General features: G+C 40.7%; 2 protein-coding genes across 2 annotated transcripts; both read left to right on the top strand.

The window, feature by feature from the left end:
* Window positions 1-499: 499 nt before the first annotated feature.
* Window positions 500-4687, top strand: LOC117533517 (NADPH oxidase organizer 1-like). The gene is made up of 8 exons (XM_034197296.1): window positions 500-629; window positions 739-819; window positions 911-983; window positions 1376-1556; window positions 1647-1840; window positions 1951-2058; window positions 3150-3267; window positions 3542-4687. The coding sequence occupies exons 1-8, from the start codon at window positions 555-557 to the stop codon at window positions 4143-4145; spliced, it is 1434 nt and encodes a 477-aa protein (XP_034053187.1). The 5' UTR covers window positions 500-554; the 3' UTR covers window positions 4146-4687.
* A 9035-nt stretch (window positions 4688-13722) lies between these two features.
* LOC117533511 (NADPH oxidase organizer 1-like) lies at window positions 13723-18032 on the top strand. The gene is made up of 8 exons (XM_034197283.1): window positions 13723-13852; window positions 13962-14042; window positions 14134-14206; window positions 14580-14760; window positions 14851-15050; window positions 15161-15268; window positions 16359-16476; window positions 16750-18032. Exons 1-8 carry the CDS (start codon window positions 13778-13780, stop codon window positions 17351-17353), a joined length of 1440 nt encoding a protein of 479 aa, XP_034053174.1. The 5' UTR covers window positions 13723-13777; the 3' UTR covers window positions 17354-18032.
* The last annotated feature ends 3327 nt before the right edge of the window (window positions 18033-21359 follow it).

Below are 21359 nucleotides of genomic sequence, written 5' to 3'. Positions count from 1 at the left end.
ACTCAGACACTCAGGATATAGGACCCAATTGCACAACCCGGGAGACAGAGGTAAAGTATTGGTAAGATACTTTATTTTTCCAACAAAGCAAGATGAACAAAAAAGGTCACTATCGAATCTCAGGATGAGATGACAAAAAATGAGAACAAAAGGAAATCGCTCACGTAGTGAGGAACAAAAACTTTTCTAGAGCACAAATAGAGCATAGACCTGACGATGGCATGAGACAAGACGAACTGACAATGAACACTGGGAGACTGGGGAATTTAAACACACTACAACAAGACACAGGTGAAAACAATCAGGGGCGGGGCTGGTGCTGATGATCACAGGAGACACACAAGGGAAACAGGTGAACACAATCAGACAATTAGACACACCAGGGAAACTAACGACAGGGAGGAAAACACAGGTGCCTCAGGTGTGTCTTCCTCTGACTCTATTATTTGGGGGGTATATGTACTGCTGCAGACTCTGCGATCCAGTAGCAACAGCTCACCTGCAGACCATAAAGCTGCTATTCATCCACAGAGCTGAGACACACACTTCACACAATGGCTGGGGATCAACGCGTTGTAATCAGTGCTCGCATTATTGGAGCCGTGCACAGGGACACTCCTAAACTCAAGGTGAGTTAACACAACAGGCGCGATTTAACTGAAGATTTAACTGTGTGATTTTCTGTATTTGTGTAAAAAATGTCATCCCTCATCCTTCATTATTTGTATTTCTCCACAGATGTTCATGATTTCTGTGTTGTGGTCGGACAACACTGAAGTGATCATTTACAGGTCCTTCCAGGAGTTCAGGAAATGCCATGTAAGTCCCCAAAAACAAAATAAATCACACATGTTCTTAGATTGGTGTTTATTTTGTAGAAATAATAAACGTTTATTTTTCTTTCAAACAGAGGCAGCTGAAGAAGAGATTCTCTAACATGAACATTTTCAAGAAAAATAACCGAGTGATCCCCAAATTTAGAGGTAAGAATAGTTCAAATGTATGTTAGAAAAGGTCTATTTTAATGGTCTCCTTACACAGAAATGGTGCATTTGCAGCCGATAATTAGAGGAAAAGCCAACTAGAACACTGCAAACATTTAGCTGAAGTATTGTCTAATGTCTTCTGTTTTTCAGTTTTAACTTAGTTTGAAGCAATTAGATGGATATTACATTTTGTACTTTCCAAGAAAAATGCTATATAAATATAGTAATTCACCTTATTTCTCAGCCTGTCTGGTAATAATCTTTGGGCGTTTTCCTTCCCTATGACTGTTTCCTTCATGAATCGGTGAACACATTTACAGTTTGGACTAGACGCTGCTCTCTTTACAGTCTGGTAATAATCTTGAAAAATGTTCCTCTCCTCTCTGCAGGACAGGCCAGGAAGAGCAGCCAGAAGGAAGGATCCAAGTGCTCCATCCAACGCATGAAGTTCCTGGAGAGCTACTGCGAAAAACTTCTGAAGTGCGATCAAAGTGTGACACGGACCCCAGAGGTGACTCAGTTCTTCATGCCCAAAAATCACGACCTGCAGCCAGACTTCACCAAGAACAGGTCAGTTCTCACACCAGAGTTTCAGATCAAATTACAAGAGAGTTTAAATTAGGACTTGATTATTAAATGACTGATTTCTCTCTCACACAGCATCCTGATCCTGATGTCTGATCTGCCTGATGTTGGAGGAGAAGTTTCTCACCAGCCTACAGGCAGCGTCACTCACCCGTTTGTCACCCAGACTTACTCCTGCGTGGCCGCCTACGAGACAAAAGATACCAAGAATCGTCCGTTTAAGGTCGCTATGGGCGAGAAGCTGGACGTGCTGATCAAAGATCCTGCAGGTCAGTGCCTCAGCTTTCATGTAGATGGCTACTGGAAATCAGCAAAACAAACTTGAGCTACTCTTTCTGTATTTCTGTGATGCTTAAAGGTTGTTGTATTTCCTCTCCAGGTTGGTGGCTGGTTGAGAACGACTCAAAGAGTTTGGCTTGGTTTCCTGCTCCCTACCTGCAGTTATTGGACGGAGAGGATGAGGAAGACTCTGTATTCCAGAATGCAGGTGTGTGTTATTTTCAGTCAAATTATAATGTACAGGAATGCATGTAGCAAGAAATGACCTCATTGGACAAGTACACATAACTCCTTTATTCTTTATGGAAAAACATTGAAATGTACATACAGTACATGTTATAGTTGTACTCAACAATGCAACTAAATGCAAATTGAAATAAAATTAGAACACTAAAATGCTTAAAATAAACTTCATGAAATCATATTCTAAGAACAAAAAGTGTACATTATTCTTGTTTAATGATTTCTTCATCCAATTTGACAGTTTAATCACTTATTTGAGCATTACAAAGTTTAACAATTCGGGTAACTTAAGCTATTTTACATTTATGTATCTTACAGTCACTTTAAAACAGTTACCAAATCAGTCTACTATCACCTAAAGAACATATCTAGGATTAAAAGACTAATGTCACAGCAGGATTTGGAAAAACGTGTCCATGCTTTTATCTTTTTGTCGCTGCTTTTAATTGAAACTGAGCGGTTGTGTTTCGTTTTTGGTTAATGAACATTTGGGGCTAGTAACCCCAGGGAATCAGTGTCTGGGGACTTTGTCCTGGCTGGTTTTCTCTGTGTATGCTGCTCGGGACGTATGTGCCATACAAGCGTACACAGCTCATGTTCGGAGAAACCTTAAAGGAAGGCATCAGTAAAATGGAACTTCTGTGTGAACTATTCATATCTTAAACTGCACTGTAACTTTGTATTCATGTATTTTTTTCCTTTTAATGTTTCTTTTATTTATTTTTTAACGACTGTTTTTAAATGCCTTTGTCTGAATGTCTTTCATTTTTGTAAAGCGCTTTGCCTTGCATTTTATAGATACAATGAACACATTGTATCTACAGTGCTTCTTTAAATTCCATCCAAGCCTGACATTGCTCTGATATAATCTGGCATTGCTGTGCCAATAAATTCATGCCAGGTGCACATATTTTATAATATGATGCCAAGTTTTAATAAAGAATCACCACTGGGGAGTGCTCTTTGACCAATGGAAGCTAACATACATCTATTCTCTTCTAGTCTTTAACTGTACTGCAACATTTCTGATCTTGTTAACTTCTTTGTGACCACTAGGTGACCTGTACTGTGCCGTGAGGAGTTACACAACGAAGCAGCACGACGAGGTGTCTGTGCCCCTCGGCTCCGCGGTGGAGGTGCTGAGGAAGTCTCACGACGGCTGGTGGCTCGTCAGGTATGGAATCTTATCTGTCTGCACTGCAAACAATAGAGAATAGGAACACGGAGCACATTTAAAAAAAGGCTGGTTGAAGCACTTATGAATGCTCTTTTATTGTCTTTTCAAGCAAACACATCACAAACCTATTATTGTCTATACAAAGAGTTAGAAATTGGGTTTTGTGCAATTTGATAAATAAATGCTAAATAAGTTCTCTCAACTTGATCGGGATGTTGTTATAGTTTGCAAAAGTTGTAATGAATTATCTTTCTTTTGCAATCCTCTCCAGATTCAATGGCAAGGCAGGTTACATCCCCTCCATGAACCTTCAGCCCTATAACAACACTCGGGCCGGCCTCTACAGCCTGCAGAGGAAGCTGCACAGCTCCACCCTGAAACTGGCCTCCAGCAGGGAGGCTCCGGCTTCACGTCGATCCAGCGATAGCACCGGTCTGCGAAGTGATTCTGCAATTCAGTTCAGAGGGCATCTCCACAAGGCCCGATCCCTGGACGTCCTCTCTGAGACCCGGACGCAGATGGAGAGGGATGCAGAAGAAGCCCGAGCACGAAGCATGAGCAACACAAGCACCGATACCAGCATCTCAGTCTTCAAATCCAACTTGGCAGACAGAGGAAGTCCTTTGGCATCGCCTCGGCAAAGCGACAGCAAGATTGATCTCAGCCTCTTAGACCGGTGTGGCTCCGATACCAGTGACGAGAGGTCTGAATCTGCAAGCTCCAATGTTTCTAGGACATCATCAGTCGGTCCCCAGGTGCCTGCTCGACCCAAAACAGAGGAGATCCTGACCCGCTGCTCCACCATGACCCGAAAGGCAGCTCTGACCAACAAGACCCGGCTCCACAGTCTGCCGGAGAACATCCACAGCCGCTAGGGAGTCACATTCCTTAGATTTATTCAGTGTGCATGTAACATTTTAACCATAACAGATTCTGTCAGTCGGTTGTGCAATATTGTTCAACCTGTTTGCCATACCAAAGATTTAAAACGTACGTAATAGCATAAGAGGATGCCAAGAAATGTCACGTGAGGTTTGGAAATATCACTCGGGTAGCTTCAGGGAAGCATTTTAAAGGAGGTGAAGAAAATGTATTGAACTTTTATTATTTTCTTTAGCTTTGAAACCACTTTTCCAGGAAATGTAAGTTAAATATTTACATTCAACTGTTTTAAGTATCATTCTTTAAGTTTGTGTACGGTTTGGAACTATTCATGATAGAAAAGATAAGTCAATCATTAAACTATTAAGCACTTTTACCACTATTTACGGTTTAATTCACGGCAAAACCTACATAATTAATTTAATAATGTTTACTTTGTTATATTTTACTATCTTATACTGAATTTTAAGTTTCCTGTCATGATGTTAATTAAGAACATGACAGGAAAGTGTTATTTATATGTATACTGATGTGCTTGTACTGTATGTAACTGTAACATGTCAATTAAATCAAATGTACTCTAAAGTTACAAGATGTCCTTGTTTAATGAATACAAACAGAAGAGTGTGCTTTTTCCTCCTAATTCATCAGGATTAATAGCCATAAGTTATCATTAAAACAACGAAAATTAGCTTTATTGATCTGATGTTTTTTTTAAAGGTGCTTCACCAATGTTTGAGTCAACTCCAGATAACACAAGCAACAATAAAAATACGAAACATTGGAGATAACTATTCTCAACACATAAAAAAAGCACCTAATAAAAGCTTTCAAAAATGAAATGAAGCATTTAAAAGCAGGTATACACCTCCCTGAGATATTATAAGTAAATAGGAAAATGTAAAAGTATGTGAGGAAATACGGTTTATATAAAGAAAAATACTAACATCTCTATATTTATCTAAATTGTATGTAAATTAAATGTTTTACCAGTTTAAGGTGCATGCCTTTCTGGCTCAGCGACATGTAAAGAGTGTTATACGATAATGCAGATGAGAAGGAAATAGGGAATTTAAACATCTCAATTAACCTTGAAGAGGGAATGATCTTACCACTCAGGGCCGTCCCTGGCCAACTTGGGGCCCCAAGCGACTTTGTGAGATGAGGCACCCCCCCCCCAACCGACAGGAGTGAAAAAAAATGTTTTGGAAACAAAGTAGGCTACTTTGCAAATATAATTCCTGTTTATTATTATTATCAACACAGTTACTTTTGTATACAGTGAGGTAAATGTGCATGTACGTCGTTCAGTATGCGTTTACAGGTGAATACGTCTGCATTTCCTGCCAAATACTAGCCTCAAAAAGATTAAAATATAATTAATGCAAATAAACTACTTCTACTAATAATAATAATCAATTCAATAATATAAATACTATATTTTATTATAATATAGTTGTAATATAGTCGAGACAAAACATGCTTATGACATGCTCAAAAACTGATTTTTCTTAAATCTGTATTCAAATGTAGTTCCCTCTGTCAGCAATGTATCAACAACTACACACACATTTCTATCAGTATTTCTCTGTGTTGTGGTTGACATGATGATGACTGTTAGGAGTTAAGGGGAGAGGCTGAGCATCACCATGAAATGTGCAAATTGACATAAAATTGAATACAAGGGGAAAAAATGCTCCATGTTTTTTAGGCTGTAAACTTTAACTGTTATGTAAGCCAACTAGACAGTTTATCACTCTTCCTCCTGTACATCAGCAGATCAAAGGCATAACATACTTGAATGAATGGTAAATAAAGAATGCTGGAAATAACTGCATCTCCATTAGCCTATATGCTATGCAGAGACTGCCTTCTTCATGTCGTGAATTGCAGCTGATGTTTTAATATGGCAATTGGCAATTTAACTTATACAACATTCGCAAGTCGTACATTTGACTCATACAATAACCCACCTTCGAGTGATGCTCTAGTTTCTTGATGTTTTGTTTTTTTCCCTCTTGCTTGCGCCTGACTGAAACTGTCTTTTCACCGACATCTCTTCACCTGCACTAGTGGCCGTATCAAAGCCGTGATTGGTCAGATGTCGATTCATTGCAACGGTGTCGGGTTACAGACGTGCTCCCCTTGACACCTCACTCTCACGGAGAGCTGAGTGGAGAACTGCGCACAGCAGCTGAGGCCCTCTGGGCGGGGCCCCCTGCAGCCTGCACGATTGGCCTGTAGGGAGGGGCGGCCCTGCATCCACTTGTACTTGAACGTCAGGTCTGAAGAGAGTCAAACATCCAAATGTAAGTAATCAGGAGAGACGTTACTGAAAAGATGCTTAATGTGCACAAGAAAGATTTGGAGTGATGAATGAATGAATGATGATATGATGATGATGATGATGATGATGATGATGATGATGATGATGATGATGATGATGATGATGATGATGATGATGATGATGATGATGATGATGATGATGATGATGATGATGATGATGATGATGATGATGATGATGATGATGATGATGAACGGAAGAGCAACTGGAAAGACTAGTTGTGATGCAGACCACAGGTGAATTGGGTGGGGGAGTAAGAGCAGTTCCCATGAAACACAGTGTGATGGAAATTCCACACTTAATCATCTTCTGGTAAGAAAAGAACAAATATACAAACGTAAACCAAAGTCGTGTTATTTAATAAAGAGTTATAGCATTTAACAGAATCAATGATATTTCCAGCTGGAAAGGACAGAGGTCCTGCACGAGCAGATAGTACCAGGATCTGATCCTGTTACACTGAAAAGCAATGTCATTTACAGAGATGAGACACAGGAAGGAAGGTAATCCACATTACAGTCCTAAATTGGGTGGGGGGGAAGACAGAAGGGGAAGCGCCGCATGTTATAGGAGGAGGCCTGTGGTGCAGTGGGTTGTGCGTTGGTGTTCGGATCGGGGGGTACAGGTTCAAACCCCCCTGCAGTCAGCATGTCGTTGTGTCCCTGAGACACTTCACCCCAAATTGCTCCTGTGGATTATCCACAGTATTGCGTATGTAAGTCGCTTTGGATAAAAGCGTCTAACAAGTGACATGTAATGTTAATTACAAACCCTTACATCCATATGATAATTTCAAAACAACAGAGACACAAAACAACATGTCAATCATGTACGTTTAGGTAAAGAAAACCAAGCTTAAACATGACTTGCTGCTAAGATCAAAACTGCATTGTTGTTAAAACAATATAACAGTTTATAGTCACGCAAATTTGTAGGGCTGTCACTAAGATCAAACACAGTATGTAGAGTTTAATACACTTTAGAGAGCAGATAGAATCTAATGGCGCGTTTCCACTGCAGGCCTCGCTCGGCCTCACTCGGCCTCGCTCGGTTTGGTTAGGCCTTATTAGGCCCGGGCCCGGTTCACTTTAATGCTGCGCTGCCATTACAGTTTAGGAACTGGGGTAGTAACTATAGTAACGCAGTGTAGGCGGAGCCGTGACGTCATCTTCAATGAGAGCCCCAGAAAAACAACACAGCCGTTAGCTCTTAGCACTCAGAGCTCACAGCTCTTCATATCTGTTCAGAAACTAGACAAAAGTTAAACAAGTACAAACCACAGACTGTCTGTATCATGGCGAATACAGTCGCTGGTTTATTTATGTCTGTAGGCCGTTGTTGTGAGTGTGGACGGTCGGAGCATATATAACGTTAGCTTAGCCAAGCTACATTTAGAAAACACGCATTTTAAAATGGTTTTTCGCCTGCCGTCTGTCTGCATTGATTGATTGATTGATTGATTGATTGATTGATTGATTGATTGAATAGTTTATTAACAGCTTGTATATTGGGTACAGTACAGTACAGCTCAAAACATACAATTGTTAAGGGGATGCAGACCAGAGAAAGACTTTCGTCTTGTTTACATCAGGGTCCCCCATTTCCAATTCATCATGTCATTTAAGACATATAAGACATATTTGACATACAGATGGCTTATTTACAATTTACATACAGGTGGTTTTTTACATACAGATTGCTTATTTACAATTTTCATTTTAGATTTCGTTCTAATACATCCTAACCGGACATTTAAGACATACCAAGTCTACAGATATACAGTTAGTAACAGAGTCTAAAATGCGAGTATATACATAGATGGGGGGGGGGGGGGGGGAAGCTGTCCATTGAACGACAGGTTGAGATTTGTACCATTACCGGGGCCAGTTTTGCAATGCTCTCCCCCGAAGGTGCTCTTTAAGAGAGGTTTTGAAGGTAAGTATAGTTTTACTTTCCTTTACAGTTGTGGGAAGAGCGTTCCACCTTGATGTGGCATAATTGCGAAACGTGTATTCCCCCTTTTTTGTGCCAAATCTGGGTTTCACATGATTTGTGGAGCTCCCTCTGGTGTTATGATCATGGTATTCCTTGACCTTTGGGAATAATTTTGACATGTACATGGGTACCATAGAGGTGTAGTGGATCTTGTAGACCAGGCCCATTGCAAGTAGCTGTACTCTGTCGTCTACTCTAAGCCATCCTAGGTTGTCAAAGTGGGCAGAGGTGAGGTGGGTTCTAGATGAAAGGTCAAGCAGTAGTCTGACCAGTTTATTTTGCGATGTTTGAAGTTTTATTTTTAGCGCCTTGGAGGTGCTATGGTACCATGACGTGCAAGCATAGTCATAGTACCCTTGAATGAGTGCTCCTGAGTTTTCAGGGTGTTTTTGTTTACCAGAGAGGAGATCCGGTATAGGAATCTAGTTCTTTGATTGACTTTTTTGCAGACTTGTCAAAGCATTAATTCATGGTTTTTACTAACCGGTATCAGTATGTTGTTACTTCGGCATCATTTTGAAACGTGTATTACAATTAAATCACGGTCAAATATGTTCATCTTGTTGTAGTTGTAACCCCCTTGCCAGCGATTCTCTCTCTAGTTTAGCATATTACATTGCATTTAGCTGACGCTTTTATCCAAAGCGACTTACAATAAGTACATTCACGCAGTGTTGGGAAAGTTCACTTTCTACATGAACTAGTTCAGTTCACACATTTTAAAATGAACTAGTTCAGTTCATAATTCAACATTTTGAACTAAAGTTCATGGTTTCAAAAATGAACTAATTTATAGTTTATAGTTATTTTTTCAATACGTTGCTACGAGCTATTATTTGTCAAAATGATTGCCACAACCCATATAGAACCACAGACAGCAATCAGAATACTGGCATTTCCATAACGCTTTGCTGCCGCCCATTCAGTCCACACTAGTAGCAGCTGCAGCTTTCATCTCTACAGTATATTTTCAAAAATATGAGAAAAAACGTGCTGCTTGAATGGTCTTTATTAAGTATAATAATCTAAATATACTTAAAGTACCAAAAGTGAAAGTAGTCATTGTGCAAACATATAACATATAAACATGTGCCGACATAACTCTGTACTAACACAACACGAGCTAGGAACCAGGCTGAGGTATGAAACTAAGGTTACAGGCAAACGTTAGATTTTTTCCGTCTAACCCCCAAAACACACCAGGAGCGTCTGCGTCGCGTTACGGCCGCGCCGCGGCGGTCGTAAGGATCGCGGCCACTCTAGTCAATGGGTGCTATTACACCACACGCGCCGCGTTACGGCTCAGACGCGTCCCAGAAGCGGCTCGGCGCAGCGCTTCTCTAAAATTAGGATGAATCCTACTTTTGCCGCGGCGCAGCCGTAAGGTAAAGTCGGGCAGGCAGCCCCCCCCTCGCAGGAAGTGGAAAGGTGAGCATCCGGGCCAGGCCCATCCCCCACATATACTAATTTAGCAGACCCCACAACACCTCCACTACGAAACGCACCATGGACGACGAGGTGTTCATAATGGATGATGATGAATGCATATTTTTTTACCACTAAAATACAGCAACACATCTTTGATTCATGTCGTTTATAACTGGAATATTACAATTATTATTAACTGTGTCTGTAGTCTACAACACAACAAAATAGGAAATAACAACAATAAACACGATTTAAACAGACACAAACATAAACCATTTAACTACGTATAGCCTACTTACTTGTAGAAGTACAAATGTCCAGGAAATATTCCAAAATCAACAACAACTGCGAGGCTGCACACACGACGCTCCGCTTCCGCAACATTTTGAAACGCGTCTGGTGTGTGTTGTCGCAGGAGGAGGTCGCAGCGTAGCGCAGCCGCAACGTAACGCGGCGCAGACGCTCCTGGTGTGTTTTGGGGGTGAGCGAGTGCTGCTGCAGCTGCTCTCAGCTTCGTCCATACTAATTTACTGTAATTTGTGTATGTGTATAGACATGTGTGTGTATAGACATGTCTAGTCATGTCTATAGTCTAACCTATTTAAAACCAATGTTTAGACTAATGTTGTCGGTACTCCTAAGTAGTTAGTGTTAGATTAGTTTTTAGGGTGTTGGCTTCGAAATATCTCTATTGTCTCTATCATCGGTATCGAAGGTACTGCACTCAGGTGGCTCCAGTCCTACCTCTCCGACAGATCCCACTTCATCTCCCTCAACAACCACTCCTCTGCCACAGCTTCAGTCACCCAAGGTGTTCCCCAAGGTTCAGTACTCGGCCCCCTCCTCTTCATCATCTACATCCTCCCCCTTGGTCAGATTCTCCGCCAATACAACCTGGACTTTCACTGTTACGCCGACGACACCCAGATTTACCTCAGCACCAAATCCCCCAACAACCCCCCCCTCACCCACATGGAATCCTGTGTGACTGCAATAAAATCCTGGATGCAACACAACTTCCTCAAACTCAACAGCAATAAAACTGAACTCCTCCTCATCGGCTCCAAATCCACCCTCAGCAAAACCCCCAACCTGACAGTCACCATTGATGGCACCCCTGTTTCCCCCTCCACCTAGGCACGCAACCTTGGCGTTATATTTGACCTCACCCTCTCCCTCGAGCCCCACATCCGTCAAGTTGTAAAAACCTCATTTTTCCACCTCCACAATATTGCCAAACTCCGTCCCTCTCTCACCCGCCCTGCAGCTGAGCGACTCATTCACGCCTTCATCTCCTCCCGCATTGACTACAACTCACTCCTCTACGGCATCAGCACTACATCCCTCAATAGACTCCAGCGTGTCCAGAACGCAGCCGCCAGACTCCTCACCCACACCAAATCATGGCATCACATCACCCCGGTCCTCAAAGAACTCCACTGGCTCCCCGTTTCACACCGCATCCACTACAAACTCCTGGTCCTCACTTTCAAAGCCCTCCACCATCTGCCCCCCCCCCCCCCCCCCTACCTCACTGACCTCCTCATCCTCTACCAACCACCCCGGTCCCTCAGATCCACCTCAGCTGGTTTGCTTTCCATCCCCAAGGCCAAACTCCGGAGCTTCGGGGACAGAGCCTTCTCTGTGGCAGCCCCGAAGCTCTGGAACTCCCTCCCCCAATACCTCCGTGAGTCTGAGTCCCTCACCCTGTTCCAGTCCCGCCTCAAAACCCACCTCTTCAACTCTGTATCCATAAGCCCCCCCCCCTCTCAATCAACTTCCTCCTGACTGCTTTTCTGTTTTGTTTTGTTTCTTTTTGGCATTGTCTTTGTTTTGTTTGTCTACCCTCCCTCCCAAATGTAAATCTTTGGGTTCAAGAAAAGCGCTATAGAAATAAAATATATTATTATTATTATCTCTATCGACCCTGGTTCGCGCAGGACACCAAAAAAAGTCCTAGAAAAGACAACTTAAACTTAACTAATGTGCATTTAAAAAAGAGGAATAGGTTTGGTTTCAAGACCCTGGTTCACGGAGGATACCAACAAAGTCCTAGAAAGACAAGGTAAACTTAACTATGTATATTTAAAAATATATATATTTTCGGTGAATACTAAAAGGTACTATGGGGTCAGATTAGACTTTTCTAAAGGGAGGTTCGTTTAGCATGAAACACTTGAAATAAGTGAAACAAGAAAGTAGAAAGTGAGGTGAAAGAAAACTATTTCTGCTAAAAGGTTAGCAATGATTGAGAGCCTGATTTGGCCCTCTGGCCTTGAGTTTGACACATGTGGGCTAGCCTATTGTGACAGCTAACAACAGTGAGTTATGCAAGTAAAACATTCACTTGGTTTTCTGTCTACAGCTCAGACTCATCTACCTATTTGAGCCCATCCACACGGACTTAACGTTTTTTGTAGGTTTATATTCATTCCACCTACAAGCCATCCTAAAAATGTATGATTTTTGCTCATGATAGGAATCTATTTGTGTCACACAATCATGTGGGTTTTGATCCATTTGGTATTGCAAAATAGAGTCCTTTAACATAAACAAGATATTATTACAGAGACACTATCATGAAGAGTACATATGGGCAAGTAAAGCAGGTGAAATGGCTCCTTCTGGTTAGTAAAATAGGGGTCAAAATATTAGTGTCAAGATAATATAGAAATCAATTTGTTTCCTTGTACATCAGCTGATATTATGCTATGTATAGACATTATTCTGGTCGGAAATGACATGAAATTGTTAAAAGTATTTTGTAAAACAATCCCATAAAGGGTTAATGATACCACTACAACATTATTTCTGTCTGTTGAATGAATGTTCCAGTTTTACTTTTGATTGTTCTGCTTCCCTAGGGTGTAAAGCCCTTTTGACCTTATACTCACCCTGGAGGAGCAAAGTGGGTCCAGAATTGGGGAATGTTTGCAGCAAGCAGCCAATCAGTCAATAGATTGCTGTGGCTTGTGCGACATGATGACTTATGTTAACGAACATCCCTTTGAACCAAGTGAACACATGCACATTCCGGGCGCAGAACAATGTATAATTTAACAAAGAAGGATAATTTGATCATACATTTTGACTATGAGGCAGAACACTTCATTATGTATTCATAGTCTATGCACAATTACAGTATTATAACACATTCACCACAATATAAACGTATGTCTTGGCAACATTATCAATCATTCATTGAAATCCAGTCAAAGTGAGTCCTTTGTTTAAATTCTCGTATGTTAATCTACACATGAGCTATCAATGAATTTCATCACCTGGAAGTTTTTGCTATGAACTCAGACACTCAGGATAAAGGACCCAATTGTACAACCCGGGAGACGGAGGTAAAGTATTGGTAAGATACTTTATTTTTCCAACAAAGCAAGATGAACAAAAAAGCTCACTATCGAATCTCAGGATGAGATGACAAAAAATGAGAACAAAAGGAAATCGCTCACGTAGTGAGGAACAAACTTTTCTAGAGCACAAAGAGAGCATAGACCTGACGATGGCATGAGACAAGACGAACTGACAATGAACACTGGGAGACTGGGGAATTTAAACACACTACAACAAGACACAGGTGAAAACAATCAGGGGCGGTGCTGGGGCTGATGATCACAGGAGACACACAAGGGAAACAGGTGAACACAATCAGACAATTAGACACACCAGGGAAACTAACGACAGGGAGGAAAACACAGGTGCCTCAGGTGTGTCTTCCTCTGACTCTGCCTCCATTATTTGGAGGGTATATGTACTGCTGCAGACTCTGTGATCCAGTAGCAACAGCTCACCTGCAGACCATAAAGCTGCTATTCATCCACAGAGCTGAGACACACACTTCACACAATGGCTGGGGATCAACGCGTTGTAATCAGTGCTCGCATTATTGGAGCCGTGCACAGGGACACTCCTAAACTCAAGGTGAGTTAACACAACAGGCGCGATTTAACTGAAGATTTAACTGTGTGATTTTCTGTATTTGTGTAAAAAATGTCATCCCTCATCCTTCATTATTTGTATTTCTCCACAGATGTTCATGATTTCTGTGTTGTGGTCGGACAACACTGAAGTGATCATTTACAGGTCCTTCCAGGAGTTCAGGAAATGCCATGTAAGTCCCCAAAAACAAAATAAATCACACATGTTCTTAGATTGGTGTTTATTTTGTAGAAATAATAAACGTTTATTTTTCTTTCAAACAGAGGCAGCTGAAGAAGAGATTCTCTAACATGAACATTTTCAAGAAAAATTTCAGAGTGATCCCCAAATTTAGAGGTAAGAATAGTTCAAATGTATGTTAGAAAAGGTCTATTTTAATGGTCTCCTTACACAGAAATGGTGCATTTGCAGCTGATAATTAGAGGAAAATCCAACTAGAACACTGCAAACATTTAGCTGAAGTATTGTCTAATGTCTTCTGTTTTAACTTAGATTGAAGCAATTAGATGGATATTTCATTTTGTACTTTCTTAGAAAAATGCTATATAAATATAGTAATTCACCTTATTTCTCAGCCTGTCTGGTAATAATCTTTGGGCGTTTTCCTTCCCTATGACTGTTTCCTTCATGAACACATTTACAGTTTGGACTAGACGCTGCTCTCTTTACAGTCTGGTAATCTTGAAAAATGTTCCTCTCCTCTCTGCAGGACAGGCCAGGAAGAGCAGCCAGAAGGAAGGATCCAAGCGCTCCATCCAACGCATGAAGTTCCTGGAGAGCTACTGCGAAAAACTTCTGAAGTGCGATCAAAGTGTGACACGGACCCCAGAGGTGACTCAGTTCTTCATGCCCAAAAATCACGACCTGCAGCCAGACTTCACCAAGAACAGGTCAGTTCTCACACCAGAGTTTCAGATCAAATTACAAGAGAGTTTAAATGAGTTCTTGATTATTAAATGACTGATTTCTCTCTCACACAGCATCATGATCCTGATGTCTGATGATCTGCCTGATGGAGGAGGAGGAGAAGTTTCTCACCAGCCTACAGGCAGCGTCACTCACCCGTTTGTCACCCAGACTTACTCCTGCGTGGCCGCCTACGAGACAAAAGATACCAAGAATCGTCCGTTTAAGGTCGCTATGGGCGAGAAGCTGGACGTGCTGATCAAAGATCCTGCAGGTCAGTGCCTCAGCTTTCATGTAGATGGCTACTGGAAATCAGCAAAACAAACTTGAGCTACTCTTTCTGTATTTCTGTGATGCTTAAAGGTTGTTGTATTTCCTCTCCAGGTTGGTGGCTGGTTGAGAACGACTCAAAGGGTTTGGCTTGGTTTCCTGCTCCCTACCTGCAGTTATTGGACGGAGAGGATGAGGAAGACTCTGTATTCCAGAATGCAGGTGTGTGTTATTTTCAGTCAAATTATAATGTACAGGAATGCATGTAGCAAGAAATGACCTCATTGAACAAGTACACATAACTCCTTTATTCTTTATGGAAAAACATTGAAATGTACATACAGTACATGTTATAGTTGTACTCAACAATGCAACTAAATGCAAATTGCAATAAAATTAGAACACTAAAATGCTTAAAATAAACTTCATGAAATCATATTCTAAGAACAAAAAGTGTACATTATTCTTGTTTAATTATTTCTTCATCCAATTTGACAGTTTAATCACTTATTTGAGCATTACAAAGTTTAACAATTCGGGTAACTTAAGCTATTTTACATTTATGTATCTTACAGTCACTTTAAAACAGTTACCAAATCAGTCTACTATCACCTAAAGAACATATCTAGGATTAAAAGACTAATGTCACAGCAGGATTTGGAAAAACTTGTCCATGCTTTTATCTTTTTGTCGCTGCTTTTAATTGAAACTGAGCGGTTGTGTTTCGTTTTTGGTTAATGAACATTTGGGGCTAGTAACCCCAGGGAATCAGTGTCTGGGGACTTTGTCCTGGCTGGTTTTCTCTGTGTATGCTGCTCGGGACGTATGTGCCATACAAGCGTACACAGCTCATGTTCGGAGAAACCTTAAAGAAAGGCATCAGTAAAATGGAACTTCTGTGTGAACTATTCATATCTTAAACTGCACTGTAACTTTGTATTCATGTATTTTTTTCCTTTAATGTTTATTTTATTAACTTTTCTTTTTAACGACTGTTTTTAAATGCCTTTGTCTGAATATCTTTCATTTTTGTAAAGCGCCTTGCATTTTATAGATACAATGAACACATTGTATCTACAGTGCTTCTTTAAATTCCATCCAAGCCTGACATTGCTTTGATATAATCTGGCATTGCTGTGCCAATAAATTCATGCCAGGTGCACATATTTTATAATATGATGCCAAGTTTTAATAAAGAATCACCACTGGGGAGTGCTCTTTGACCAATGGAAGCTAACATACATCTATTCTCTTCTAGTCTTTAACTGTACTGCAACATTTCTGATCTTGTTAAGTTCTTTGTGACCACTAGGTGACCTGTACTGTGCCGTGAGGAGTTACACAACGAAGCAGCACGACGAGGTGTCTGTGCCCCTCGGCTCCGCGGTTGAGGTGCTGAGGAAGTCTGACGACGGCTGGTGGCTCGTCAGGTATGGAATCTTATCTGTCTGCACTACAAACAATAGAGAATAGGAACACGGAGCACATTTAAAAAAGGCTGGTTGAAGCACTTATGAATGCTCTTTTATTGTCTTTTCAAGCAAACACATCACAAACCTATTATTGTCTATACAAAGAGTTAGAAATTGGGTTTTGTGCAATTTGATAAATAAATGCTAAATAAGTTCTCTCAACTTGATCGGGATGTTATTATAGTTTGCAAAAGTTGTAATGAATTATCTTTCTTTTGCAATCCTCTCCAGATTCAATGGCAAGGCAGGTTACATCCCCTCCATGAACCTTCAGCCCTATAACAACACTCGGGCTGGCCTCTACAGCCTGCAGAGGAAGCGGCACAGCTCCACCCTGAACCCTGCCTCCAGCAGGGAGGCTCCGGATTCACGTCGATCCAGCGATAGCACCGGTCTGCGAAGTGATTCTGCAATTCAGTTCAGAGGGCATCTCCACAAGGCCCGATCCCTGGACGTCCTCTCTGAGACCCGGACGCAGATGGAGAGGGATGCAGAAGAAGCCCGAGCACGAAGCATGAGCAACACGTGCACCGATACCACCATCTCAGTCTTCAAATCCAACTTGGCAGACAGAGGAAGTCCTTTGGCATCGCCTCGGCAAAGCGACAGCAAGATTGATCTCAGCCTCTTAGACCGGTGTGGCTCCGATACCAGTGACGAGAGGTCTGAATCTGCAAGCTCCAATGTTTCTAGGACATCATCAGTCGGTCCCCAGGTGCCTGCTCGACCCAAAACAGAGGAGATCCTGACCCGCTGCTCCACCATGACCCGAAAGGCAGCTCTGACCAACAAGACCCGGCTCCACAGTCTGCCGGAGAACATCCACAGCCGCTAGGGAGTCACATTCCTTAGATTTATTCAGTGTGCATGTAACATTTTAACCATAACAGATTCTGTCAGTCGGTTGTGCAATATTGTTCAACCTGTTTGCCATACCAAAGATTTAAAACGTGCGTAATAGAATAAGAGGATGCCAAGAAATTTCACGTGAGGTTTGGAAATATCACTCGGGTAGCTTCAGGGAAGCATTTTAAAGGAGGTGAAGAAAATGTATTGAACTTTTATTATTTTCTTTAGCTTTGAAACCACTTTTCCAGGAAATGTAAGTTAAATATTTTCATTTAACTGTTTTAAGTATCATTCTTTAAGTTTGTGTACAGTTTGGAACTATTCATGATAGAAAAGATAAGTCAATCATTAAACTATTAAGCACTTTTACCACTATTTACGGTTTAATTCACGGCAAAACCTACATAATTAATTTAATAATGTTTACTTTGTTATATTTTACTATCTTATACTGAATTTTAAGTTTCCTGTCATGATGTTAATTAAGAACATGACAGGAAAGTGTTATTTATATGTATACTGATGTGCTTGTACTGTATGTAACATGTCAATTAAATCAAATATACTCTAAAGTTACAAGATGTCCTTGTTTAATGAATACAAACAGAAGAGTGTGCTTTTTCCTCCTAATTCATCAGGATTAATAGCCATAAGTTATCATTAAAACAACGAAAAATAGCTTTATTGATCTGATGTTTTTTTTAAAGGTGCTTCACCAATGTTTGAGTAAACTCCAGATAACACAAGCAACAATAAAAATACAAAACATTGGAGATAACTATTCTCAACACATAAAAAAAGCACCTAATAAAAGCTTTCAAAAATGAAATAAGGCATTTTAAAGCAGGTATACACCTCCCTGAGATATTATAAGTAAATAGGAAAATGTAAAAGTATGTGTGAGGAAATACGGTTTATATAAAGAAAAATACTAATATCTCTATATTTATCTAAATTGTATGTAAATTAAATGTTTTACCAGTTTAAGGTGCATGCCTTTCTGGCTCAGCGACATGTAAAGAGTGTTATACAATAATGCAGATGAGAAGATGCTTAATGTGCACAAGAAAGATTTGGAGTGATGATGATGGTGATGATGATGATGATGGTGTTGATGATGATGATGATGAACGGAAGAGCAACTGGAAAGACTAGTTGTGATGCAGACCACAGGTGAATTGGGTGGGGGAATAAGAGCAGTTCCCATGAAACACAGTGTGATGGAAATTCCACACAAGCTTAAACCAAAGTCGTGTTATTTAATAAAGAGTTATAGCATTTAACAGAATCAATGATATTTCCAGCTGGAAAGGACAGAGGTCCTGCACGAGCAGATAGTACCAGGATCTAACCCTGTTACACTGAAAAGCAATGTCATTTATAGAGATGAGACACAGGAAGGAAGGTAATCCACATTACAGTCCTAAATTGGGTGGGGGGGCAGACAGAAGGGGAAGCGCCGCATGTTATAGGAGGAGGCCTGTGGTGCAGTGTGTTGTGCGTTGGTGTTCGGATCAGGGGGGCACAGGTTCAAACCCCACTGCAGTCAGCATGTCGTTGTGTCCCTGAGACACTTCACCCCAAATTGCTCCTGTGGGGATTATCCACAGTATTGCGTATGTAAGTCGCTTTGGATAAAATCGTCTAACAAGTGACATGTAATGTTAATTACAAACCCTTACATCCATATGATAATTTCCTGACAATGGTCAGGGCGACACCCTTCTGTCTGAGAACATTTTGTAGCCAGGAAAAATACATGCATATTGAATCACTGTAAATTCCCATCATACACAGCACTTCTGTTCTTCTCTTAATACTGACAGTGTCTCTTTTAGGAGCTATGCATACATTGTAAAGGGTATTATATGTCCAGTTACATAGAATCACAGCTTCACTAATACAGAGACACAAAACAACATGTCAATCATGTACGTTTACTAAACGTACATGATTGACATGTTGTTTTGTGTGCTGGGGGGAAACGATTATTTTGAAAACGATTAATCGGGCGATTATTTGATCGATTAGTCGACTAATCTAACGATTATTTTTCTGTTGTTCAATTCATAAAAAACGTAATGTAAAAATTTTTTTTTTCACGATACTGTGTCTCAGGGGATCTTAATATTTAAGAACCTATTAATGTGTTATACCAGATTAACGGAAATAATCTCAGCTAACTGACGATACAAACCATGTTTACCAAAACAAAACACAAGTCTCATAAGAAGCATCTAAATGACCCCTGAGCGAAAAATGCTAACGGACATTGGCACAGAACTCAAGATAAAAGTACCCTTATTACTTATCGTAGCTGCACATACAATATATCCGATTAAAGCTGAGACTCCACAGATTATGTAGGTATATAGTATCATCACTGAGTGATCCGGACTCGCGACAGGCGAAGCAAATACAGTCATCACAACACGTACCTTCACAGAGCTTCTCGGGAGATCGTCTCACCACCGTAATCTGATCAAAAGACGTGTTCAATGGCAATAAAATGAGAAAAAACGAGGCTGAATCGGTTAATCCATAGGTTTTTAACGTCTATGTATAAAAAAATGATTGAATTTATAATCCATAATTCCATTTTATGTAAAAATCGGAGAGCAAATGCTAGCTGCTAATGGTAGCCACCACAGCTAGCTGCTGCTTCTGCTAGGCTATGCAGCAGTCTCAGTGAGATATAAATATATAAATATCTTTGCGTTTTGGACTAACTTTAAAATATTCCCATGCTTTTGAAGACCTAGGGCGAGATGTTTTCGTTTGGGGGCTTCGTGCGCAATCCTGTGAGGAGGAGGTTGTAGCCGTTTCAGTCTCCATTGTGTTTGAAGTGCGATTGCGAACTGCTTGTTGCTTTGGGTGACCCACGTGTGTGTAGCGACGCGTCGACGCGGAAATATGTCGTCGACGATATTTTGAAGTCGTCGACGCGTCGCTACAGCACTAACGTTTAGGTAAAGAAAACCAAGCTTAAACATGACTTGCTGCTAAGATCGAAACTGCATTGTTGTTAAAACAATATAACAGTTTATAGTCACGCAAATGTGTAGGGCCAGGGCCGCCCCTCCCTACAGGCCAATCACGCAGGCTGCATGGGGCCCCACCTTGCGCAGGGGGCCCCGCCCAGAGGGCCTCAGCTGCTGTGCGCAGTTCTCCGCTCAGTTCTCCGTCATTGCGGTGACAAGGGGAGCACGTCTGTAACCCGACACCGTTGCAATGAATCGACATCTGACCAATCACGGCTTTGATACGGCCACTAGTGCAGGTGAAGAGATGTCGGTGAAAAGACAGTTTCAGTCCGGCGCAAGCAAGAGGGGAACAAAATAAAACATGAAGAAACTAGAGCATCACTCGAAGGTGGGTTATTGTATGAGTCAAATGTACAACTTGAGAATGTTGTATAAGTCAAATTGCCAATTGCCATATTAAAACATCAGCTGCAATTCAGGACATGAAGAAGGCAGTCTCTGCATAGCATATAGGCTAATGGAGATGCAGTTATTTCCAGCATTCTTTATTTACCATTCATTCAAGTATTTGATGCCTTTTATCTGCTAATGTACAGGAGGAAGAGTGATAAACTGTCTAGTTGGCTTATGTAACAGTTAAAGTTTACAGCCTAAAAAACATGGAGCATTTTTTCCCCTTTTATTCATTTTTATGTCAATTTGCACATTTCATGGTGATGCTCAGCCTCTCCCCTTAACTCCTAACAGTCATCATCATGTCAACCACAACACAGAGAAATACTGATAGAAATGTGTGTGTAGTTGTTGACACATTGCTGACAGAGGGAACTACATTTGAATACAGATTTAAGAAATATCAGTTTTTGAGCATGTCATAAGCATGTTTTGTATTACAACTATATTATAATAAAAGAATATAGTATTTATATTATTGAATTGATTATGATTATTATTATTAGTAGAAGTAGTTTATTTGCATTCATTATATTTTAATCTTTTTGAGGCTAG

The sequence above is a fragment of the Gymnodraco acuticeps genome, unplaced genomic scaffold (genome assembly GCF_902827175.1).
Source record: "Gymnodraco acuticeps unplaced genomic scaffold, fGymAcu1.1, whole genome shotgun sequence".
Classification (NCBI taxonomy): domain Eukaryota; kingdom Metazoa; phylum Chordata; class Actinopteri; order Perciformes; family Bathydraconidae; genus Gymnodraco; species Gymnodraco acuticeps.
This window is presented reverse-complemented; position numbering and strand designations above follow the sequence as displayed.